The sequence below is a fragment of the Choloepus didactylus genome, chromosome 23 (genome assembly GCF_015220235.1).
Source record: "Choloepus didactylus isolate mChoDid1 chromosome 23, mChoDid1.pri, whole genome shotgun sequence".
Classification (NCBI taxonomy): Eukaryota; Metazoa; Chordata; class Mammalia; order Pilosa; family Megalonychidae; genus Choloepus; species Choloepus didactylus.
The window spans coordinates 1,206,897-1,232,802 of NC_051329.1; the positions used below are offsets into that span (position 1 = coordinate 1,206,897).

Sequence of the window (25,906 nt, forward strand, 5' to 3'; positions counted from 1 at the left end):
AGGGGCCTGCCTTGCCCGTCAAACACTCAGGAATGACTCATTCATGTTTAGATACTTTTTGTGCTTGCTGAATTTTCACATTATTTCCCTTTAACAACTGACCTAATCTCTATTATCTACCCCCCAACCACCAAGCATGCACACCCATCTACAGTGGCATACTAAATACTGTCGGTGGTCACCTGTTTTCTAAGCAAGCAGATAGACTTCTACAATGAGCATTTACACTGAAACATAAGGGTCCTGTTGAAGAAATAATCCTTGAAGGTAAAACTAAGAACATCTTTCATGGTCAAGTGCCCTAAACATCATCCCAAAATCTGGAAGCTTCCGTCTTCCTCCCCCACCTGAGCCCCTGTTCCTGGGCTCCCGAACGACAGCGAAGGCCACTGGCCCTGTGGACGGCTGTGCAATTCCGCTCTCCGAGTCTCGGCAACCTCGTGCCAGAAACACCGGTCCACAGCCCCCGGGGTTGAAAGCATTTCTGCACCTGGAGTCTTCTGAACTGAAAACTATATGCAAACGTTTTTAAACAGCTTCATCCCAAACTTCTTATTCCACAGATGTCTACACAGGGGTCTCTCACCAGCTTTATGTGCTCTGTGAATCTGTCCTGGGAGCTCTCCTGTGGCCGGGCTGCTGAAGCTGGGGCTGCGTTCCGAGCTTTGGGGACTGCAGCGAGGCTAGGCCTGCGGGTCTGGCTGCAACAGGATGCACGGAGAGGGCTGCTGTGCCTGCAGGCACAGGCGCTGAGAGGCCTGAGTGGGATCGGGGGGTGGCCACCGCCTCTCCAAGCTCCACAAACCTCACTGAGCAAATAACTCACTACACTGTCTATTCCACCAGAAGCCTTAGCCAACATTTTGACCCTCGTGCTAACCAGGTAAAGTGAAGGGTAAAGTGAAGGGCTTAACAGGACAAACATCCAGTAAAGGGCCTACTCCTCTGAATTTACTGGAAACATAGACGTGATGTGCATGAACTCTTGGAAAGCACAGAACGTCAGGACTCTTCTGGCGGGCAGCACAGTGGGGCCAGCAGGCGCTCAGTCTGGAGAGAAGAGGTGTGGGTGGGTTTTGGACAGCTCCTCTGAATACCTGTGGCTGTGCCAGGGGCTGAGCCGGGGCAGCCTGGAGCAGAGTCTGTCCCTGGCTCTGAAGGTGGGGCGCTGCCTGCACAGGTGGCTGCAAAGACACAGAAGGAAAGCTGGCCTGGCACGAGGGCGGGGGGGCACAGCTGGCTGCCAGGTCCTGACTTGGACTGTGCCTGTGGCTCCGTCACTGGCTGCCGGGGTTGCGGCAGGGGCGGCGGCTGTGCATCCCGCAGAGGCTGGCAGGGGCACAGTGGGGCTGCTAGAGGGAGGTGGCCTCCCGGGCAGCTGTGGCGGCGGCATGTGCAGGCTGGCACCGTTCTGCACAGGGGGCTGGACGGCCTGAGGGGTGAGAGGCATTCCCTCTGCCCACCCAGAGAAAACCAAACACAGGGAGTACTAACGTCACACGGCACGCGGGGAGTTCACCCGCAGAGAGTCAAGGGTTCGGGTGCACTGCTTCCCAAAACCGAGTGCCTCATGTAACGTGTGAGCACACCACGCTTCGCTATCATTTTTATACCAGCTCTACCAGTTAACATCTCCTAAAAGGAGCCATTTGAAAGATTTTCTCCTACCCTTCACAACTAAAGGCAGTGCTTTTGGCTGACTCTTCACGCTTCTTGCCCCCATCAAGCCCTCGCCACGACACACCTGGACCACGAGTCCTGGGGTCACCCTCAGACACGTCTTCCTCTTGCCAAATGAATCCACAGGCTTTCAGGGCCGCCCTCCTCAGGAATGCTCAGAAATGTCCAACAATCCTCACAGATCACAGCTCAGCAGGCAGTTTGACAGTGTGATCAGAATATGTCTCAGAGTGGGTTTATTTGGATTTATTCTATTTGGAGTTCGCTGGGCATTTATGATTCGTGTATTTATGTTGTTTAGAAGATTTGCGAAGTTTTCCCCAACAATTTCTTTGAATACTCTTCCTAGACCTTTACCCTTTTCTTCCCCTTCTGGAACACCAATGAGTCTTATATTCAGACGTTTTGTATTATCTATCATATCTCTGAGGTCCATTTCGATTTTTTCAATTTTTTTCCCCATTCTTTCTTTTATGCTTTCATTTTCTATTCTGTCATCTTCCAGGTCACTGATTCATTGTTCAACTTCCTCTAGTCTTGTACTATGAGTGTCCAGAATCTTTTTAATTTGGTCAACAGTTTCTTTAATTTCCATAGATCATCTATTTTTTTATTTAGTCTTGCAATGTCTTCTTTATGCTCTTCTAGGGTCTTCTTGATATCCTTTGTATCCAGTACTATGGTCTCATTGTTCATCTTTAGTTCTTTGAGAAGCTGCTCTAGGTGCTGTGTCTCTTCTGATCTTTTGATTTGGGTGCTTGGGCTTGGGTTATCCATATCGTCTGGTTTTTTCATATGCTTTATAATTTTCTGTTGTTTTTGGCCTCGTGGCATTTGCTGAACTTGATAGGGTTCTTTTAGGATCTGTAGACCAATTGAAGTCCTTATCTCTAATTTATCAGATCTACAGCTTCGTGGAGTACACTTTCTCTAACTAACCAGCAGTTGGCGTCCACAAGCCACCTGTTCTCCACAAGCCAGTTCTCCCCTGCTTTGCCTTTGTGGTGAGTGGGGGAGTGAGTCTTGTGGGGTCCAGTTGGTGTACCAAGCTTGCGTGTGTAGTTGGTGTTGCCCGCCCTGTATATGGGGCGTGTTTCTGGGCAGTCAGGGAGGGGGGGTGGCTCTAACAATCAAATCTCCCTGGTGATCCTGGAGTTTTAAAGCTGCTGCAATAGTCTAATCCTTCAGTTCAGTCCTGCCACAGTTTGTCTCTGCCACTGACCCACAAGTCCTTGGTATTGGCGTATGGCTCCTGAGACTTGCGAGTGGGTCCCTCTTCCAGGCCGTGCACCCCCAGGTCCTCTGTTGAGGGATGACTGTGCTATGTCACAGGTGAGTGCCATCCCCCCAGGGCGGTTCTGGGCTGCTGGGCTGTGTAGGGAGGCTCCCAGTCTGCTGAAATGACGGCTGAATGGGGCTTTGTTAATTCACACTGCTCCACCTTCCCAACTCTGGGACAAGCAGCTGAGGTTGCAGGGAAGGCTAATGTTCACGCCCAGTTTTGTGGTGTGTGCCTGTTATTTGAAGCACTTCCGTCACACTGGGTTGTCTGGGGCAGCTCTGGGCTATGGGGCTGGTGATGGGCAGGAGTGTTTCCTGTCCACCAGGATGGTGGCTGTGAGCGGACACCCCCCTTTTCTTGGGAAGTTGTGGTGTTTAGTGAATTTTCTCAGCCACTGGATTATTGCCTTTTGTCTCAGAGCTCTCTTCATTCTGCTCTTGTCTTGACCTGCCCAAATTGCAAGTCTTTGAAGCTTTCTGTATTGGGCTTCTTAGAGTAATTGTTTTAGAAAAAGAAAAAAGGATTTAAAAAAAAAAAAAGGGCCCTCCTCACAGATCTAATGGGTTATTGAAATGCTAAGAGACAAAGCAATTAGGGCCATTAAGGAAAGGTCCACAGGGCAGAGAGATCAGCTTTTCTTCGGGATTTGCATATGAGCCTCAGGGCCTGAGCTCTGCCCTTCCCCTTTCTATGTTCACCAGAACTCCAAAAATCCTCCGCTTTTATTTTGGAGTTTTTCGTGCTGTTTTTTTCTATGCCTGTCTCCTCTCTGCTGGGCTGGCTGCTCTCAGATTCTCTGGTGTCTGTTCTCCGTCTATCTATGGTTGGAGTTTGATCAGTAGAATGAGTTTCCAATAAGAGCTGCCACTGCAGTTCTCCCTTCTCCTTCCCGGAGCTAACAGCCTCTCCTCCCATGGGACTGAGCCTGGCAGGGAGGGGCGCGGGTCCCCTGGCCACAAAAACTTACAGATTTCGCTGATTTGAGCATTCCACGTTTTCATGAGTGTTGTATGAAGTATGCCCAAAGTCAGATTGCTCTGTGGTGTCCAGTCCACGCAGTTCCTGGCTTTCTACCTACTTCCCTGGAGGAGTAACTAAAACATACAGCTCACCAGTCTGCCATCTTATATCAACTTCGCTGATGCAATTTTAAAAAGTAAAAGTGAACTAAATATTGGGAGCAAAAAGATGACATTATCTTTATGTTCATATGATATGACAGTATGCCTAGAAAACCCAAGAGACCAAATATTGTAAAGACAACAGAATGTGGTAATGTGCTGGAAGCAGGATAAATATACTACAATCAACTGCTTTTTTTCTGTATCAGGCAACAGGCAACTGAAATGGAAATGGGGAAAATATCCGATTCACACTGGCCTCAAAGACTATAAAATACCAGTGAATACATTTAATAAGAAGTAGAACACACATCTAAAGAAAACTATACAATTTTATTAAAAAGGCATTAAAAAGGTTTGAATAAATAAAATGACATACTATGCTCCTGTATTAAAAGATTTAAGATCATACAATGTCTCCTCTTCTGAAATGAACATATACATGTAATACAATTCTAAAGAGAATCACAATGAACTTGGGATTTTGTTTTGCTTTCTTTACTTATAGAATTAGACAAAAAATAACCTTAAAGCTTATTTGAAAGAATACATGTCTGAAAATAGGCAATACTCTTTTGGGGAAACAAATAAAAAGAATAGTGAAGGGGTTCTTTACTTACAAAATATTTCTATTTATTCTAAAGCTTCTGTAATCAAAAACCAGTATGGTACTGGCACAGAAATAGAGTGAAAAAAGGGGGGAGGGGGCGAATTCAGAGTTCTGAAAAAGATCCAAAAATATTTGGAAACATATAAGATAGTGGCATTTCCTTTAAATGGGAAAAGAATGAATTATTTAATAAACAGTGTTGACATCTGAAAACAAAATATATGAAATATTTTATGGCTGCAAAGTATAAATATCCCTAATACATAAAGAGTACGAGTACAAATTAGTAAGCAAACACTTCACCAGGAAAATGGGCAAGAATACAACAGGCAATTGAGAGAAGAGGCAGTGCCAACAGTCAGCAGTTGCTCAGGCTCGGGAGTAGCCAAGGAAATACTACATAAAGCAACAGCAGGGTGCTGCTTCTGGCCCATTCAAAACTGGAAAAATTTCAAGTATGAAGAAAAGGGTCTTACCATACGCTGCTGACTGGAGTGTCAGTTGCTATAACTTTCGGGGAAATAATCTGGCAATATCTATCAAAATTAAAATTTTAAATACGCATTCAATTCCCATTAAAAGAAACAGAACCTATCAAAATTAAAATTTCAAATATGCATTTAATTCCCATTAAAAAAAATGGGGCCTATCTATCAAAATTAGTTTTAAATATGCATTTAATGCCCATTAAAACAAAGAACCTATTTACAAGAGTGCTTATCTCAGCATAACTTGTCATGGCATAAAACTAGAAACAAAACGAAAGTCCACCAACAGGGAATGGTTGAATAACTGTGGCATATCCTCGTTATAACTATCATGCAATAATGAAAAGAATCAAGGAGGACACGGGCTGCGGCGCCCCAGCCCCAGGACCCTGAGAGCACCCTCCGCGCGGCCGCACTACCTGCTGCTGACACCGACGGGCGGCTGCAGCAGACGCGGTGCCTGGAGGCCGGGAAGCCCGGCTCCTGCAGCCTCCGGCCTGCAGCTTACTCATGCTCTCGAGGACCCTGCCACCAGGAATGTGATTGTGCTACTAAGTTCTCCAATAAGTGAGACATAGGAGTGCTCCAGGGTATAAACGAATCTGTGATGTGACTGATAAGCAGGAGAAGCGTTCTCACACCATAGAGAAACACATGCAGGACAAGAACAGGGAGAAAATCCTAATGACAGGAATGACAGAGCCATCTGAGTGGTGGCAAAGTGGTGCAATGAACATTTGAATAAAATGTCAGCAGAGAACCAGCTGCAAGTTATTTTCATAATAAATGACAGGATAAACAAAGAGAAAGCCAAAAGAAGAAGGGATGCAAGCTTTCATTTGTGAAGAATATGTAAGGAGCCTACTAACCCTGAACTTGTAGATCATCTTGCTTGTTTGTCTGAAGAAAGGAATGAAATAGAAAGTGGAAAAAATAATATTTTCAGAGCATCTTCCCTTAAGTAAGCTACAACAAGACATAAAATCTGGTACATACCTTCAAGGAACATTTAGAGCCAACAGGGAAAATTACTTAAAAGCTACAGTATGGTTTCACAGAGACATGAAGAAAATAAAGAGATAATCATACAAGGACATAAAAATGTAAACCGAGCTATCAATGAAGATATTGTGGCTGTGGAGCTTTTCCCCAAGAGTCAGTGGGTAGTACCATCTTCTGTGGTTTTACATGATGAAGGTCAAAACAAAGATGATGTAGAGAAAGATGAAGAGAAAGAATACATTCTCAAACTGCTGTAAATGAAAAAATGTTAAAGCCTACTGGTAGAGTTGTAGAAATAATAAAAAGCAACTGGTGACCATATTGTGGCATGCTTTCTAAATCTGATATTAGGGAGTCTAGAGGACATCTCTTTACACCTGCTGATAAGAGAATTCCTTGAATTTGGATAGAAATTAGGCAGGCTTCCACATTAGGACAAAGAATTATCGTTGCTATTGACGGTTGGCCCAGAAATTCCAGATACCCAAATGGACACTTTGTAAAAAACTTAGGTGATGCTGGAGATAAAGAGATTGAAACAGAAGTTTTGCTACTTGAGCACAATGTTCCCCACCAGCCTTTCTCACAAGCTGTTTAGTTTTCTGCCAAAGATGCCCTGAAGCATTGCTGAGGATATGAAAACCCGAGGAGACCTAAGCATCGGTGTGCCTGCAGTGCTGACCCACCAGGATGTACAGATACAGCTGACGCTCTACACTGTAGACAGCTGAGAAACGGAAACCTGGAGGCTGGTGCTCATACTGCTGACGTCAGCCACTTCATCAAGCCCGGAACTGCTTGAGATCAAGAACCAGCCGGAAGAGGAGCAACTGTGCATCTTTCTGGAAAGAGGACTGACATGGTTCCACAGCTGCTTAGCTCTAACTCGGGTTCCTTAGGATGTGACGTGGACAGGATGGCATTTACATATATTTGGCAAATGAATCACAATGCTGAAATCTTAAAAACAAGGTTTACAAAAAGTGCCATTAATTCAAAGGCTTCTCTTACATATGCTGAAGCTCACATGAGAACTGATTCAGCAACCATAAATGATATTACTACTAGTCTCCGAGGGCTAAATGAACTAGCTAAAATTTTGAAAAAACGAAGAACCAAGAAAGGGGCTTTGACTCTTTCTTTCCCAGAAGTATGATTCCACATGGACAGTGAAACTCATGATTCCACAGATCTGCAAACCAAGGAACTCAGAGAAACAAATTCTATGGTGGAAGAAGTTATGTTACTTGCTAATATCTCTGTAGCAAAAAAAAATTCATGAAGAATTTTCGGAACACGCTCTGCTTCAGAAACATCCTACTCCTCCCCCATCAATTATGAAATTCTTGTTAAGGCAGCCAAGTCCAAGAATTTGGAAATTAAGGCTGATGCAGCAAAGTCTCTGGCAGACTCTCTGGACCAGACTGAATCTCCTGCTTTCCCATATCTCAACACTCTGTTAAGAACATCAGCCACTCACTGTGTGATGCAAGCTGTTTATTTCTGCTCTGTAATGGATACTGATTTTCATCACTATGGCTTAGCATCACCAATACACACACATTTTACTTCACCCGTCAGAAGACATGCAGACATCATTGTTCATAGGTTGTTGGCAGGGGCTACCGGAGCAGACTGTACTTAACCAGAGCTGACAGACAAACACAAGCTTGCGGATTTATGTAAAAATCTCAATTTCTGACACAAAATGGCTCAATATGCCCAACACATATCAGCGGCATTTCACACCCAATTATTTTTCAAAAGCAAAGGAATAATAGGTGAAGAAGCCTATATTCTTTTTTTTTTTTTTTTCATTTTTATTGAGATTGTTCAGATACCATACAATTATCCAAAGATCCAAAGTGTACAATCACTTGCCCCTGGGTACCCTCATACAGCTGTGCATCCATCACACTTAATTTTTGTTCAATTTTTAGAAACTTTTCATTACTCCAGACAAGAAATAAAGTGAAAGATGAAAAAAAAAAAAGAAAAAAAAAAAAAAAAGAAAAGGAAACTCTAATCTTCCCCTATCCCTAACCAACCCCCCTCAATTGTTGACTCCTAGTATTGATATGGTACATTTGTTACTGTTTATGAAAAAATGTTGAAATACTACTAACTGTAGTATATAGTTTGTAATAGGTATATAGTTCTTCCCTATATGCCCCTCTATTATTAACTTCTAATTGTATTGTCATACATTTGTTCTGGTTCATGAAGTGATTTCTAGTATTTGTACAGTTGATCATGGACATTGCCCACCATAGGATTCAGTTTTATACATTCCCATCTTTTGACCTCCAACTTTCCTTCTGGTGACATATATGACTCTGAGCTTCCCCTTTCCACCTCATTCACACACCATTCGGCGCTGTTAGTTATTCTCACATCTTGCTACCAACACCCCTGTTCATTTCCAAACATTTAAGTTCATCCTAATTGAACATTCTGCTCATACTAAGCAACCACTCACCATTCTTAAGCCTCGTCCTGTATCTTGGTACCTTATATTTCATATCTATGAGTTTACATATTATAATTAGTTCCTATCAGTGAGACCCTGCAATAATTGTCCTTATGTGTCTGGCTTATTTCACACAGTATATTGCCCTTGAGGTTTTGTCATCAACCCATTTTTTTTTAATATGGTTTTGTTCACTCACCATACATTCCATCCCAAGTAAATAACTGATGGTTTTCTGCATGGTCATACATTTATGTGTTCACCACCTTCACCATTATCTATATAAGAACATCTACATTTCTTCCACAAGGCAGGAGGGAGAGTCAAAGAAGGTAGAGAGGCAAAAGAAAGATGAAAAAAAAAAAAAAAAAACACAGCTAGGAAGCAGCAAAAGGAAAAATAACCTTAAATCAAAGTAGAATAAAGAATCAGACAATACCACCAATGTCAAGTGTCTAACATGCCTCCCCTATCCCCCCCTCTTATCTGCATTCACCTTGGTATATCACCTTTGTTACATTAAAGGAAGCATAATACAATGATTCTATTAGTTACAGTCTCTAGTTTATGCTGATTGCATCCCTCCCCCAATGCCTCCCCATTTTTAACACCTTGCAAGGTTGACATTTGCTTGTTCTCCCTTGTAAAAGAACATATTTGTACATTTTATCACAATTGTTGAATACTCTAGATTTCACCAAGTTACACAGTCCCAGTCTTTATCTTTCCTCCTTTCTTGTGGTGTCTCACATGCTCCCCACCTTCCTCTCTCAACCGTATTCATAGTTACCTGTGTTCAGTGTACTTACATTGTTGTGCTACCATCTCCCAAAATTGTGTTCCAAACCACGCACTCCTGTCTACTATCACCCTGTAGTGCTCCCTTTAGTATTTCCTGTAGGACAGGTGTTTTGTTCACAAAGTCTCTCATTGTCTGTTTGTCAGAAAATATTTTGAGCTCTCCCTCATATTTGAAGGACAGCTTTGCTGGATATAGGATTCTTGTTTGGTGGTTTTTCTCTTTCAGTATCTTAAATATATCACACCACTTCCTTCTTGCCTCCATGGTTTCTGCTGAGCGATCCGCACATAGTCTTATGAAGCTTCCTTTGTATGTAATGGATCGCTTTTCTCTTGCTGCTTTCAGGATTCTCTCTTTGTCTTTGACATTTGATAATCTGATTATTAAGTGTCTTGGCGTAGGCCTATTCATATCTCTTCTGTTTGGAGTACGCTGCGCTTCTTGGATCTGTAATTTTATGTCTTTCATAAGAGATGGGAAATTTTCATTAATTATTTCCTCTATTATTGCTTCTGCCCCCTTTCCCTTCTCTTCTCCTTCTGGGACACCAATGATATGTACATTATTGTACTTTGTTTCATCCTTGAGTTTCCGGAGACGTTGCTCATATTTTTTCATTCTTTTCTCCATCTGCTCCTTTGTGTGTAGGCTTTCAGGTGTTTTGTTCTCCAGTTCCTGAGTGTTTTCTTCTGCCTCTTGAGATCTGCTGTTGTATGTTTCCATTGTGTCTTTCATTTCTTGTGTTGTGCCTTTCATTTCTACTAGTTGTTTTTTTGAACTTTTGATTTCTGCCGTATATATGCCCAGTGCTTCCTTTACAGCCTCTATCTCTTTTGCAATATCTTCTCTAAACTTTTTGAATTGATTTAGCATTAGTTGTTTAAATTCCTGTATCTCAGTTGAAGTGTACATTTTTTCCTTTGACTGGGCCATAACTTTGTTTTTCTTAGTGTAGGTTGTAATTTTCTGGTGTCTAGGCATGGTTTCCTTGGTTATTCAAATCAGGTTTTCCCAGACCAGAACAGGCTCAGGTCCCAGAGGGAAGAAATATTCAGTATCTGGTTTCCCTGTGGGTGTGTCTTAGAAAATTGCTCCACCCTTTGATGCCTCGGGTCACTGTGCTTTTCTGCCCAGCAGGTGACGCCTGTTAGCCTATAATTCTTGACTGGTATGAGGAGGTATGGCCGTGTTCCCCCAGGCTCTGGGGTCTGGTTCTGAATAGAAAGGGCCCCACCCCTTTCCTCCTAGAGAAGACAGACCCCTCAGGTGGAGGTCATTAGCATTTCAGTGGTCTCACTCTCTGCTTGTGCTGTCTCCACCCTTCTCCGCTTCACAGCCCTGGAAACTGAAAATGACTGGGGCTTTCTCCACTGAGCCGAAAAAGAAACAGATAGTCCCCTTCAGACCCAGTCCAAGGCGACCCTCCGGCTCTCCCAGGTCAGTCGCCACCCAAAGCCTCTGTCTGTTTTTTGGAGATGCATACCTGTAGTGAGCAGTTCACACTCGCTACTTAAAACCCCAGTTGGAGCTCAGCTGAGCTGTATTCGCTTGCTGGGAGAGAGCTTCTCTCTGGCACCACGAGGCTTTGCAGCTCGGGCTATGGGGGAGGGGGTCTCCCGACTTGGATCCGCAGGTTATACTTACAGATTTTATGCTGTGTTCTCGGGCATTCCTCCCAATTCAGGTTGGTGTATGATGAGTGGATGGTCTCGTTTGTCCCCCTGCAGTTATTCTGGATTATTTACTAGTTGTTTCTGGTTTTTGTAGTTGTTCCAGGGGGACTACTTAGCTTCCACTCCTCTCTATGCCCTATATTCTTTTTGTAAGAAAGAATACTATTGTGGTATTAACCCCAAAGTATGATTTAGAAGATACTTTTTTGAAGAAAAGGACAAACCAAAGCCACAGCTTACTTACAATAACAAGATACCTTCACTAAAAATAAAAGATACAGTCTTCCATATATTTGATAAAGTGAAAAATCACGTTAGACTCATCTAATCTTCAGCATCAGAAAATCTGTCCCTGGTAGAACCACATAAACCAGGAATAAGCATTTCTGCCGCTATTTCAAACATGGATATTAACAAGCCACAAAAAAACGAAGGAGCTTGGAAACTAGTGCCATACAACAGGAAAACTTAAAAGACGGGTTTCCATTTAAAAAAAAAAAAAACCTTAAAGAACACTTCTAAGCCTAAAAAACAAAGAATATATTAGGTTTACATGTCTCCTGACCTGAACAGATGTTGAAGCCATGTTACTAAGTGTGAAAAGGGTGGGTGGGGGGGAGGCAAGATGGCAGCATAGAGAGGAGTGGAATTTAGTCAGTCCCCTGGAACAACTGATAAACAACCAGGAACAACCAGGAAATAATCTGGAATAAATGATGGGAGACAGCCGTGAATGTCCACACATCATAAACCAACCTGGATTGAGAGAAATGTCTGAGATCGCAGCATAAAATGTGTTAAGTAAAAGCCGCAGAACTGCACCGAGAAGCCCTTTCCCCACAGCAGGCTGAGCTGCAAAACCTCGCTATGGTAGAAAGCAGCACTCTCTAAGCCAGCGAGTATAGCTCAGATGAGCTCCAGCTGGGGTTTTAATTAACAAATCTGGACTGTTGAATACAAGCTACAAACCCCCAACAAGCAGACAGAGGCTTTTAGTGACAATGACCTTAAAGACCCAGAAGACCCATTGGTCTCGGGAGGGGGAGTCCAGAAGACCGGGTGTTACCACTGGCCGACGAGTGAAACTGGGGGGCCGTGGACTGGCTCCGAAAGGGGGCTTTCTGTCCCTTTTTCTCTCTCTCAGCCTGAGGGGCTCAGAAGAGAGAGCCACAGCCATTTTCAGTTCACAGCCTCTGACCCAGACACGGGTGGAGATAACAGAGTCAGAGAGACAATTCAAATGTAGATGATAAGTCCCTAGGGGGTGTATCTTCCATAAGAGTCAGGAGGTGGGGCCCAGCATTCCCTTCAGAACCAGACCCCAGAGCCTGGGGGAAAACAGCCAAAACAGAAACTAAAGGGGCCACATCTCCTTACACCAGTTGGGAGTGACAGGCTGACAGGTGTCACCTGCTGGGCAGGTTAGGAAAAGCCCAGTGACTGGAAACCTCACAGGAAAGTCCGTCATTCCTCTAAGATACACCCTGAATAGAACCCCAATCTGAGACCTGAACCTTTTCTGGTCTGGGAAAATCAGACTGCGGTAACCAAGGAAACCAGATGCCCAGACAATAGAACACTAGAGTCTACGCTAGGAAAAACAGATATGGCCCAGTCAAAGGAACAAACTTACACCTCAATCAAGATACAGTTGAGATGCTGTTTCACTTTAATGAAACAATCTATTAAAGATTTTCAAAGAAATATGATAAATCAAATCAAAAAACCACATCAACGAGTTCAGGGAAGACATGGCAAAAGAGATGAAGCATATAATGAAAACACTGGGCATAAAGAAAGTAGAAATTGGAAATTTGAAAAAATAACTGGCACAATCTATGGAAATGAAATGCACAACACAAGAGATGAAAAACACAATGGAGACATACAATAGCAGATCTCAAGAGGCAGAAGAAAACACTCAGGAACTGGAGAACAAGATACCTGAAATCCTACACACAAAAGAATAGATAGGGAAAAGAATGGAAAAATATGAGCAACGTCTCAGGGAACTGAATAACCAAATGAAGCACATGAATGTACGTGTCATGGGTGTCCCAGAAGGAGAAGAGAAAGGAAAAGGGGCAGAAGCAATAGAGGAAATAATCAATGAAAATTTTCCATCTCTTATAAAAGACATAAAATTATAGATCCAAGAAGCACAGCATACCCCGAATGGAATAAATCTGAAAAGACCTACGCCAAGACACTTAATAATCAGATTATCAAATGTCAAAGATGTAGAGAGAATCCTAAAAGCAGCAAGAGAAAACTGATTCATCACATACAAAGGAAGCTTGATATGTGCAGATTTCTCAGTAGAAACCATGGAGGCAAGAAGGAAGTGGGATGATATGTTTAAGATACAGAAAGAGAAAAACCGCCAACCAAGAATACTATATCTGGCAAAACTGTCCTTTAAATATGAGGGAGAGTTTAAAATATTCTCTGACAAACAATGAGAGAGTTTTGAACAAGATACCTGCTCTACAGGAAATACTAAAGGGAGCACTACAGACAGATAGGAAAAGACAGGAGTGAGAGGTTTGGAACACAATTTTGGGTGATGGTAGCACAGAAATGTAAGTACACTGAACAAAGATGACTGTGAGTATGGTTGAAAGAGGAAGGCTGGGACCATATGGGACACCAGAAGGAAAGAGGAAAGATAGAGACTTGGACTGTATGACTCAGTGAAACCTAGAGTGCTCAAGAATTGTGATAAAATATACAAATATGTTTTTACATGAGGGAGAACAAATGAATATCAACCTTGCAAGCTGTTAAAAATAGGGTAGTATTGGGGAAAAAACACAATCAATGCAAACTAGAGACTATAGTTAACAGAAACCTTGTATTATGCTTTCTTTAACGTAAGGAAGGCAATATACCAAAGCTAAATGCCTATAAGAGGGGGACTTAAGGGAGGGGTATGGGACATTTGACATTGGTGATGTTGTCTGACTCTTTTATTCTACTTTAACTCTATCTTTCCTTTCATTGCTTTTTAACTGTCTTTTTTTTCTTTCTTTTTTCTTTTTCTTTTCTCTCTCTACCTTCTTTGACTCTCCCTCCTTCTTTGTGGAAGAAATGGAAATGTCCTTATATCGGTAGTGGTAATGGTGGTGAATATATAAATATGTAACTATACACAGAATCATGGATTGTTAGGACGGAAAGTATGGTGGGTGAACAAAACCTTCTTAAAAAAAAAAGGGTTGATGATGAAACCTTGAGGGCACTACATTGAGTGAAATAAGTCAGACACATTAGGACAAATATTGCAGGGTTTCACTGATATGAAGTAATTATAATATGTAAACACACAGACATGAATTATAAGTTAACAGGATATAGAATGAGACTAAAGAATGGGGAGTGGTTGCTTATCATGAGCAGAATGTTCAACTAGGTTGAACCTAAGTGTTTAGAAATGGACAGAGGTGACGGTAGCACATTATGAGAACTAACAGTGCTGAATGACGTGTGAAGGTGATGGAAAGGGGAAGCTTAGAGTCACATATGTCACCAGAAGGCAAGCTGGAGGTTAAAAGATGGGAATGTATAAAACAGTGAATCTTGTAGTAGACAATGTCTGTGATTAACTGTACAAATACTAGAAATCTGTTTCATGAACCAGAACAAATGTATAACACTATAACTAGAAAGCTAATAATAGAGGGGCATATAGGAAAAAATATACCTATTGCAAACTATGTAGTACAGTTAGTAGTATCTTAAGATTCTTTCATCAATAGTAACAAATGTACTATACCACTACTATGAGTCAGTAATGGTGGGGCTGTGGTTAGGTGGTAGGGGAGGAATTAAGTTTTCTTTTTTGTCTTTGTTTCTTTTCTGGAGTAATGAAAATGTTCTAAAAATTGGAAAAAAATTGTAGTGATGGATGCACAGCTGTATGATGGTACTGTGGGCAACTGATTCTGCAGTTTGGATCTTTGGATAATTGTATAGTATGTGAACAATGTCAATAAAAGTAAATTTAAAAGGCGGAGGGGGGCAGACCAACGAGAATAGAAAGGGAGAAAAAGGGATTCTTATTTTTCTTCAGTGTTGGGATTCTTTTTACAAAGATGCATTTTGTAATATTTTATATTTTTAGAGTAACTTAAAAACCCATCTCATTCCAACGTACAAAATCAGTTTTCCAAAGTATCTTGAGATTCAAAGAGGTCACAAAATAGTACAGAAACATGCAGATAAACTGTCATAGTTGGGATGAAATGCAGTGAAATAGTGGAAGACAGGTTTCCTTCTGCTTAGAGGAGACGCAGCCTTCTTCAACCACTCCCCACCTAGAGTGGGTGTCACCCAAACTTTCAAAGGACCAAGAATCATTTACAAGTATTTTGTTCTCCTCCATGTTCAAAGTGTGTAGTGACCCATATTTCTCTGAGTCATCCCTGAAAACTGTATACTTTCCATGCTTCCAAAATGCGTAAGTCTCATTCAACAAACACCTGTCCCCTTAGGTCCCTGTGATGGTTGGGTTTATATGTCAACTTGGCCAGGTGATAGTGTCCAGGTGGTCTGGTCAAACAAGCACTGGCCTAACAGATACTCAAGGACATTCGTGGCTGGTTAATAAACCAGAAAGCTGGTTTATTAAATCATCAGTCAATTGAGTGCATCTCTGGCTGATTATATCAACGAAGGGTGTGTCTCCTGCAATAAGATAATTCAATCAGCTACATTTAAGGCAATCAGTTGAAGACTTTTAAGGGAGAAGAAAGAACCTTCACTACTTCTTCAGCTAGCCAGAGTCTCCTGAGGAGTTTGAACTCCTTCATCGCAATTGCCAGTTCACCGTTTGCCCTATGGAATTTGGACATACGCATCCCAACAGTTGGACGAGAGACTTTTATAAAATGTTATATTTACAGATATCTCTTGTTGGTTCTGTTTCCCTAGAGAACCATAACTGATACAGCCCTCCAGCTCCTCCCATTCTATCTGTCCACTATTAAAGTATTAAAGCTTTGCTATTTTAGCAGCTATGAGAACTGTTAAGATGATTTTTTATATTTAATTTTTAATGTTACAAACTGTTAGTTAACTTGGCAAAGCATCCATGGAAAGTGGAAATATTTGGGTCCAGGATTAGAGAGCAAAACATGCATAAAAATCATGCCCAGAAGTACTTTGTATGAACTTGATGTTCAGCTCAGTAAACCTGGGTTTCCCTGTGTCTGTTACATGCTTTTTCAGTAGAAAGTTTCATTTGTTTATTAGTATGACGTGAACATAAAGGAAAACCTTTCTTTTAATTAAATAAAAACCAAAGGCCTATTAGCTTAGCAGATTACAGAAATGTCTGTGCAATAGTGCTGGGTTCTATCTGGCATCTTGTAGACAACAAACATTCAGAGCATATTGAGTTTTATGACTTAGAAACAGAGTTGGAAGACAGATCCCATGCAAGGAGTGGTGACACAGGGCCTCAGCTCTGCAGAGCTTTAGCAGCAGTGTGCACTTGTCATTACCAGTTGGCTCTCTAGCCAACCACCACCCTAGGAGGCAGCAACCTGGAATTACAAAATTCAGTGCAGCACTCAAGTTTTACTGCTCTTAGGCAAAGCAACAATGGCAAAACCAATTTTTGTGAGAAAGGAATATTTGCCCAACTCCTAGGCAAGATTAGGAAGTGCCCTTAAAGCAGTTAAGAGTGCCCAGTGGACAGCGCTGCACGTCCAGGCAGTGCTGGGTCTCAGAGTCTCCATTTCTTCCTACCCACAAACTCCGTGCAGCACAGAAGCAAGCGCAGGAGCGCACAGGAGAGGGCAGGACGGCGCAGCACACGCTGTTGCTGACACCACAGACCCAGACTCGGAGATCAGATCTCGGCAGGAGCTACGCTTCCCTGCATGCGCTTCCTCCACGGGAGGGTCCCTGACCTCCCGGACCTCCCGGACCTGGCGACACCCACGCTGCAGGCCCCAAGACGGAAGCTAGACCTCAGCACCGAGGACAGCGGCAGCGGGGATGGGCAAGCGAGGAGCGAGGGTAAAACGCCCGAGGGGGGCAGGGCCCGGGCCGGTGGCGCGAGGAGGAGCGGGGCCGGGGCGTGCGAGGGGTCGCGCGCGGGGGGCACTCAGAAGGGAGCGCGCGGCGGCGTCTCACCGGGTGACCCCCCAACGGGGGAGACGCCGGGAAGGGGCCGCCCCCTCAGCGCCCGCCCAGGCCCGCCGAGCCCGGCGCCAGAGTCTGGGCCCCCGGGCGGAGACGCGCGGCTCCGTCACTCACCGCGGTGCGCCACGCGGCGCTCCCGCCTGCCCCCGGGCTGCGACACCGTACGTCCCGGGTCAGGACGAGCGCTGGGACGGCTGACGGACGCCCGCGGACCCCCCGGCACACAAAACCGACGGCCCGCGCGTCTCCTGCGCGCAGGCGCGGGCGTCCCCCGCGGGTTCCCCACGCCGGGACACTGCGCAGGCGCAGCCCGGGCCAATCGGCGGCGGGCACGCCCCGAGGAGGGCGGGGCCCCGTGGGCGACGGGCGTCCTCGCTGCCTCGCGCACCTGCCGTCGCGGCGGCTCTGCCCTGCCCCGGCCCTCCCCGCGGGCTCCCCGGCTCGGCAGCCGCGCTCTGCCGGGATCTCCCCTGCGGGTGGAGCGGCCCCTTCCCCTCCGCCACCAGCCCCAGGAAGCCTGCACAGTCTCCCCATCGGAGAGCCCCAGCTCGCGCCCACGTGGCCTCCTGCGGCTGTTCGCGCGGTCCACTGGGTGAGCACCGCAATTCGTCAGGGATACAGGGTCCTTCGGAAGGACTAATTGAGCTTTGGGTGCGGATTAGGCGATGGCAGCAAAGCAGGACAATTTGCTACATAGCAAACTTCGGGAAGGCAGCCTTCCCTCCTCCCCCAAGGCCTCCCCAGCCTGGAAGAGTAGGTGCGCTGGCGGCAGCACTCCCCTGGTCTGAATATCCGACCAGGAGGGGCGTCGGGAGAGATCTAAGCCAGGCCCGTCAAAGCAGGGCTCAGAAAAGATGTCCTGCAGGTTGAGCCCATGGAGAGTGTTTTCAATTTTAAGTGTTACAATTCCATGCCTAAGAGGTGGTGAGTGTACTTCTGGTTCAGAGTCCCTGCAGCCTCTCTTCCCCTAACCGACCCCAGCCCAATTTGGGGACACAAGGCTAAACTGGCATGTCCAGGGCCTAAAGACAAAGCCTTTTCACTGCGAGTTGTAATCAAAGGAGCACTGGGCTCTACAGCAAGCTTCTCCACGAGAATAATCGTGAGCTAGAGAAGGATGGTTGGGTGCAGAAGTCCATGCAGAGTGCTTCACAGCCACCTGACGACAGGCTGCACAAACACGGAACCTGAGGCACTCAGGCCCTGGGGCAATCAGACTCCCACAGCCCCAGGATCAGCAGTTGGGTGCCAAGCAGCCTCCCCAGCCACACGGAGCCATGGTTTCGTGTCTGCATTGCCCCGGAGTGCCAGCGTGCACACAGTTTGATTCCACGTGTCCAAGGGCTAAAAGACAAAAAGCCCAGCACTACATGCCAGTGTGTGGTGCTGCTCCACTGTGAGAGGGAAGGAAAGATTCCAAAATCAACCATGGCCACCTCTGGGTAGGGGGAAAGACACTGTAACTTTTGATAGTGTTTTTACTAAAAAGATTTTTTTGTAAACAATTTTTTTACAAAAGGAAGTCCAAAAGCAAAAGAAATGAAAAAGAACAGGAATGACCTGCCCAGTCCCTGGTCAAAAGGGTTTTAAACAGAGGTGCCTGCCAGCATTCAGGGGCTCCCTCCACCCCCATAGAAGTGGGGCCCTCAGCCGGACACTGGGCACTGTGTGACCCTCGGGGACAGAGGCAGGCCCTGCTTCTCCCCACAGTTGGCTCCACAACACAGCTGGCCGAGAGCATCCCCACTCTGACTTGCCTGTCATCAGTGGTCACCACTGAGCATCCCCACTCTGACTTGCCTGTCATCAGTGGTCACCACTGACACCCCTGCTCGTTCTCCACTCCTCAACTGCCGGTGAGAGGTGGCCACGGAAGGAAACTCACCTCCCAGAGGACTTGTCCAAGGAGCCTTTGCTTTCGTGGTTTTTTCCTCAGACAAATGCAGTAAATACATATAGCACCTTACTTTAACTTAAATACTAGCTTTCTATGAAAGAGAAAACAAAGTATATAAAAAGGTCATTTTATTATACCCTTTTTTTTGGTAGGATGTCAGCGCCCTTGAAAATCCTCTTCTCAAGTACAAATGCTCATGTTTACAAAGTATTTACAACTGGAGTCTGTTCCTCCTTTATATTTCTGACACAGCTATGTAGTTACAATAGTTCACAATCATAATAATAAAGACTACAAAAAGGAAAACCTCTGCCTCAGCAGGCACCAAACCTGAGCGAATGCCTGGAGTCCCCTGCTCCCCAGTGGACGAGGAAGACAGTCTGCCCTTCATCCACATCAGGGTCTCTGTCATCAAAACACCGGGTGACTATCTTCCACAGAGGACAAGTAGACTCGACCTTGCTCTGCCGCTGGGTTGACATTTTATGCTTTGAATGTTTCTTGTAGTCATTACCTAATTTATTAGTATGAATCCTGATTAGCAAGGTAATGCATTATTTTGTTAAGAGTAATGATCCAAGAAGCCTAGCTTCCTAAACTCATACTTCTTAAACATGGAAATTTTAACCTTTAAAATGTAAATCTGAAAAACAGTATGCTAGGAGAATCTTTTACTCACATGACTATCTGGGATGCTACTGAGGTCAGTGGTCACATCTAGATGTTACTAAGTCAAGTGACATAAATGAAAACACTTCCTGTCCCATATTTTCCATTAGGGAATCGTGAAGCAAATGGGTTTCAAGACGGTCCAGACCCTCAGGCTCGGGCTCGTAAGACGGTGGCGGGAACTCCCTCGCTGTCTATCCACAACCACAGTTCGGCTCCCCATGAGCAGCTCTGAGAGATGTTTCTAAATGCTCTTCTAGCGTCCTAGATTAATAGAGGACTTTTATTTAAGGAGTTTTGTCTAGACTATTTTAAACTAATTGCATTCAAAATTTTATCATTTACAAAGAGACTATCAGCACTCCATGAAGAGTGAAAGAAAAATGAACAGGGTGTGAAAATTCAAATAAGCTGAAAAAAGAAAGTGCCTGTGCATTTCAGTTCTGCACTAAATCTGAAGAAGGAAAAGCGTAGAAATGCCCCCCGGGACCAGCTCCCAAGAGCGCACAGCCCCCTGTGGGGCTGCTCCCGCACCGTGCCCCGCGAGCCAGGACGAGCTCACCTGGGTGTAAGAAAAGATAGCACAATACTCCGTTTTAGTATTTCCAATACACTAAAATGTTAAATCCCTTCCATTTTTCATTACCCGGTTTCTACTTCTTTCCAAATTTCTCATCAAGAACTCAAAAAATGGTTTCCCCAGCTGGTTTTGCTGATGTCGCCACACAACTGCCCACACCTGCCTGCACCTGCCGGGGAGTGACAAGCAGGAGGCCGGGGCGCTCCCTGAGCGGCACCAAGGGGAGAAACAGGAAGGAAACAACATTGTTATAAAAATTCAAAACCCTTCAGTACGCCACAACTGATTCTTAGTACACCAAAACCTAACACAGCCTAATTTCTTGGACCAAATAATGTGAAATACTCAAAAATACAGCCACAGCAGAGAAGGTATTCTTGCACGTGTAACTTACTGCTCTTGAGAAAACTTCAAGGCCAGAAGGCATCTTCAGCCAATCAAGACCACTTAAAACTGCATTTGTTATCTTGCTGCAGCAGACAATGAAACAATAGCAGATATTGGGCTTCCTTTTCCCCTCCACTTTCCACAAACAGCTCTCCATTTTACCAGCAGAACCAGGAGTGTGCGTGTTTGTTCACATGTAAGATTCTGGCAAAATAAAATCTGATGATAACCTAGGTCACTTGCTCTAAAATACCAGAATTTTTGTTTGTTTATAAATGTGTTAAATTTTGTTACAAGTCTACGATTAAGAGTTTTTTAGGCCCATTTCTGTGGTTAATACTTCTAGATTCATAAATAAAACACCTTACACAAAGAGATTTTAAGTCTCCAGACAAGCCTGAGCCTAAGATAGCCACCTCTTCTCTCAGGAAAACCACCTCACTTTTATCTTTCATTGAGCAGAGTGACATTTGCAGTGTAACCCTTGCCTGACAGTCTCGGGCTAAACCAGTCCAGGACATGCGCGTTCACCAAATAAGAGTGTTATCCAAAAGGTATCCAAAATACTTGGGAATGTGCGTAGGTGGGTATCTACCCTAAGTGCTTCCTTTAAGTGAGCACAAATCGCACAGAGGTGGGGGGAGAGAGAACTCAGTCACACTGGCTACTCTTTGGAATGAAAATTCAAGCTGGGACTATGTCATGAATGTGCCTAGATGGGTATGAGTCCCAAGTATGCCCTTAAAAATGCAAACAAATCCCATTTCAGGTGAGGATGAAGAACCCACTGTCTTCTAGGAATGAAGCCCAGTCTCAGACAACTCGCTTCTGCAAGGATCACGGCTCCTCTTCTGAGCCAGGTGTCAAGGCTGAGCTGCGGCAGCTACTATCAAAGATCAAGGTTTCCCTTTCGAAAGCCCAATTGGTGACCCACTGTACATTCAAATGTAGCTACTCCAATATGCAAAATACTACAAATTAACAGAGAAATTCTAAGTGGCTTTCAAAACCCAGGACTATGACTCTGAAGGAAAAACTATAAGTTAGAAGGATTTAAAAAAACTTGCCACTGTGACTTTTCCCATTGGTCACCTGTAATACAGAAAACCAGCATTTAATAAAGATGACTTCCTCCTGCAGTGTAGGATGCACACTGATGAAATTATTACATGACTTTGTCTCAAATATAGCTTCCCAAATGCTGAATATCTTATATGACATTGTCCCAAGATGCAAAAATAGATAAATTTTTTTCTGTGCAGAAGGTAGACTTCTGCCTCTAGACTGTGATCAGTGGAGGAAGTGCCTCTGCTGGGGCGCCCAAGCCCGGGTGGCTACTGGCAAGGAGGCTTGGTGGGTGTCTTCAACCTGACGGCAGGTACTCGCATTTGTAATTTCGGCTGCTGATTCGGGCTGTCGGAGCTGGCTGGCACCTGGGCTGGGTTAGGGATGCTGGGTGCCTGGAGCTGGGCGGAGGCTGTTGTCACCACCTGCTGCTGGATGAGCTTCTGCTGGACCACCTGGGCGGTGGCTGTGACAGCGGGGATCACCTGAACCTGCTGGCCTGCTGGGGTCGCCTGAGTAAGCGTCACTGTCTGGGGAGAAGCCTGAGCCGGAAAAGAAGATACGCAAGTCAGTGGCATGACTGATAGAACATTTTTTGGGGAGGGGCAGTCCTTTCCAAAAAAGCAAATTTGCTTTTATAAAATGTAAAACCCACCTGGCCTACCAAACATGACCTGTGGTGTCTAACCAAACAAAAATAGAAAGTTAAAAGATGGTCACTCTTCAACAGAAAGTAGATGACTTGGGGAAGAATAAAGGTTGGCTCAGGGGACTGATTTTGTTGTTGTTGGAAAGCTTAGAATACTATTTGGTTTCTTGAAGTCTATATGGCAGCATGTCTTTGAACAAAATAAAATTTTTTTAAAGTGTGCCCTTTATATGGCCACGTTTTGTAGCAGTAAATATAAAACCCATCGGAAAGCCTGGCACATTCCTTTGTTAAGAGGGGCGGGTCACCGCTGACTCCAACAGTGCTCATGCCCCTGGGATGCGGGGTCCTTGGGCAGCACAGAGTGCCCCTCAGTTCGACAGCATGGCGCCATCAGCCGTGGGACACACCAAGGCCACCGGCTGAACGACGGAGAAATGACGAAAGGCAGGCTCCTGCCCGACAGCTGCCATCAGGTTGAACCAAGTACGCTTACGGTTTTCCCTACTATTCTGAGACTATCACATTTTTTCCTAAAAGTCCTTTTTCTGTATTATGAAAATCAAAAATGATTAATTAAAGTTCCACTTCCTAAGGATAAAAACGAAGATTTCTCTTAAAATGGGAAGTGTGACTGTGAATAAAAGGTCCTGCGTGAAGAACAGAGCTGGACCCTTCTGGCCCTCGTGCTCCCCAGACCCACCTGCTGGGAGGCGGAGACCACCTGTGGGACGCCGGCCACAGCTGTTTGCTGTTGGACAACTTGAGGGAGTTTTGCAACCTTTGACAAAAAAAAAAAAACAAAAAACAAAAAACAAAAACACAAAACAAAATCGAAAGAATTCAAACAAATGTATATACAAAAAGAGCTTTTTCTCCCTTCCTTTCCTTCTCACTTCTTTATGCATTAAAGCAACGACCAGATGATGTGAACGAGCAAATCAGAGTGTGTGCCCGTGGGGCTGTGACAGCACGAGGCCCATCACCCTAACACCAAACGACCACCCCTCCTCGTCCTCAATCGGGTGTAATGGGAGCTTAATTTTATGGTCTCAGCCTCATATTACCATCAAATGCTTTCTTTTAGTAAAAACTGTCCCAAGTGTATATGAGAGAATTAAATCAAGGACAGGATTAAATATAGTAGCATTTTATGAGTTTCCGAAACGGTGCCAGTGGCCTTCAGGGCTCAGCCAGCTTGCACAGCTCCCCAGTGGAAAGCCATGGCTGCGAGGGACAACGGAGCCAGCAAGCCAAAGCGGAAATGCAGAAGTTCAGCCCAAGCCCAGAGATGTACCAAAATGTTATCACTGGTGACTCATATCATTTTTCTACATTTTTCTCAAAATCATTATTGGAATCTCCCTATATGCAAAACAAAACTGCTTCCCCTGTCACTTCACTTTTGTAAACGCTCCGCTGAAGGCCTAGCTTGCTGTCTGGGTATAATAAAGTGCGTCAGACTGCCGTGTCTGCTCAGCGTGGTGGGGTGCTGGCCCTCCGGGGTAGGCAGCAGGCGGGACAGGAGTCCCGGGGCCTGTCATCCCTGTGGACCAGGGATGACAATGAGTCTTGCCCAAAATAACTCAGGGGAAAATTAAATGGGAAAGTGCATAATATGCTTATAAAGGACAAAGCTCCAAGTAAATGTTAATACTCTTGAAAACTAAAATTAATCTGAAGGTGTTTACTGGTTCATTGTAATTTGGAATAAAAAACGTAAAAATATGCTTCAGTAAAATAAAATGTGTACTGGATCATACCCTCTGCAGGACTGAGGGACCCAGACAGGCCCGCGACAGCCGCCCTACTGCACACACAGGTGAGGCCTTGGGTGGGCACCACTGAACGTGCAATAACCATCGTAAAGGCATCAACAAACTTTCACAAAGTAAGGAATTCTGTGTTCCAGAACCTGAGCAGAGGCCTGGAGGCCACTTGTGTCCCAAGGACACTTGCTGATCTGGAAGGACTTGTGCCTCAGTTTCAGGGTCTCGTGGGGTGCAGGAGACAAACCCATTCCAGTAAGGAGTTTAGCAGGAGACACACTCACGCCTCACAGCTGTGATCCTGAAGGGAGACACGGTCAATACAAGGGGGACCAAAACCTGTGAGCAATGAGCTATCTGCCTCAGCCCCTGGGCCTGGGGTGGGCACAGGGCTACGGACCAGGTTTCCAGCTGCTGGGGTGACATGGCACTGAGAACACCTACAGGAGCCCAGAAACAGCAAAAAGCAACAAACGGCGCTGGGAAGGCTGGACACGATGTGAAAAAGAAGGACATGGGCCCCCGCCTCAGGCCACACATGAAAATTAACTCACAGTGGGTCACAGAGCTAAACATAAGAGCTACAACCAATTAACTCTTAGAAGAAAGCATGAAGAATATCTTCGAGGTCTTCTGTTCGGCAATGGATTCTTAGAATTAACACCAATTGCACAAGCATGAGGGCAAGAGAAAAAGTAGGGGAAATGGATTTCATCTCAATTAAAAACTTTGGTCCATCAAAGGACATTATCAAGAAAGTAAAAAGTCAACCTACAGGTTAGGCGAAAATATTTGGAAATCATATATCTGAGAAGGGTTTAATATCCAGAATACAACTCAACAACAAAAAGACAAACAACCTGATTTTAAAAATGGACAAAAGAAGCTAAGGGAGAACCCACAGACATTTAAAGAGAAGGCCACTGGAATCAGAAGCTGAAAACAACACAACCCAGAAGCAAAGGACTGGCAGACATCAGCAGCACGTCCTTCCCAGCTGGCAGAGGTGCTCCGGACACCGCTGGCCTCTTCCTCAGAGAAGGTTATTTATGTCTTGATGCCTTAATTTGGACATTTTCATGGCCTTACAACTGTAAGGCCATGAAAATCCATTTCTGATGTATTGCATTTCCGGCAGCTTTAGCGAACCGGAACCTGGGGTGAAAAGAAAGGCGAGTGATTGCATGCAAAGAAAACGCAGAGGAAATCTACAGACGGTTCAAATAATGCTGAACCTAAACTCAATAAACCAAAGTGTACAGCAGCCACAGTCAGAAATCGAAAATTTTAAAAGATGCTGTTTAGAAAAGCCTCAGAAAATGCTTAATAGTGAGGAATAAAGCTGACAAAAGAGGTAAGACCTTTACACAGAAAATTTGAAAACTGAATTAAAAGTCATCCAAGAAGACCAACCAGAAAAGATGCCCCATGTTCATGGGTCCAAAGCATCGAGACAGGGAAGATGTCACCCCTCCCAGAGCTCTCTCTCGAGTCTGTGCAATTCTAACGCAAACCCCCAGTTTGCGGGTGAACCCTCACCAGCGAGCCAAAGTTCACAGGGAGCCAAGGGCCTGAAGCAGCCGAGATGTTCTGGGGAAGGGCAAGATCCAGT

General features: G+C 44.7%; 1 protein-coding gene and 1 pseudogene across 16 annotated transcripts in view; one reads left to right on the forward strand and one right to left on the reverse strand.

Moving 5' to 3' along the window:
* Positions 1 to 5,702: 5,702 nt before the first annotated feature.
* Positions 5,703 to 11,600, forward strand: LOC119519104 (annotated as a pseudogene).
* A 7,686-nt stretch (positions 11,601 to 19,286) lies between these two features.
* The window catches only part of LOC119519642 (E1A-binding protein p400-like), a 163,289-nt gene continuing 156,669 nt past the window's right edge, over positions 19,287 to 25,906 (reverse strand). For 15 of the 16 annotated variants that reach the window (XM_037817411.1, XM_037817407.1, XM_037817406.1 and 12 more), the window contains 2 exons: positions 23,229 to 23,306; positions 19,287 to 22,418 (listed from right to left, as the gene is read on the reverse strand). In XM_037817411.1, the coding sequence (XP_037673339.1) occupies positions 22,146 to 22,418; positions 23,229 to 23,306 (351 nt within the window). In that variant the 3' untranslated portion in view covers positions 19,287 to 22,145. The remainder of the gene's footprint in view (positions 22,419 to 23,228; positions 23,307 to 25,906) is intronic. The other variant, XM_037817402.1, reaches the window with a different exon arrangement.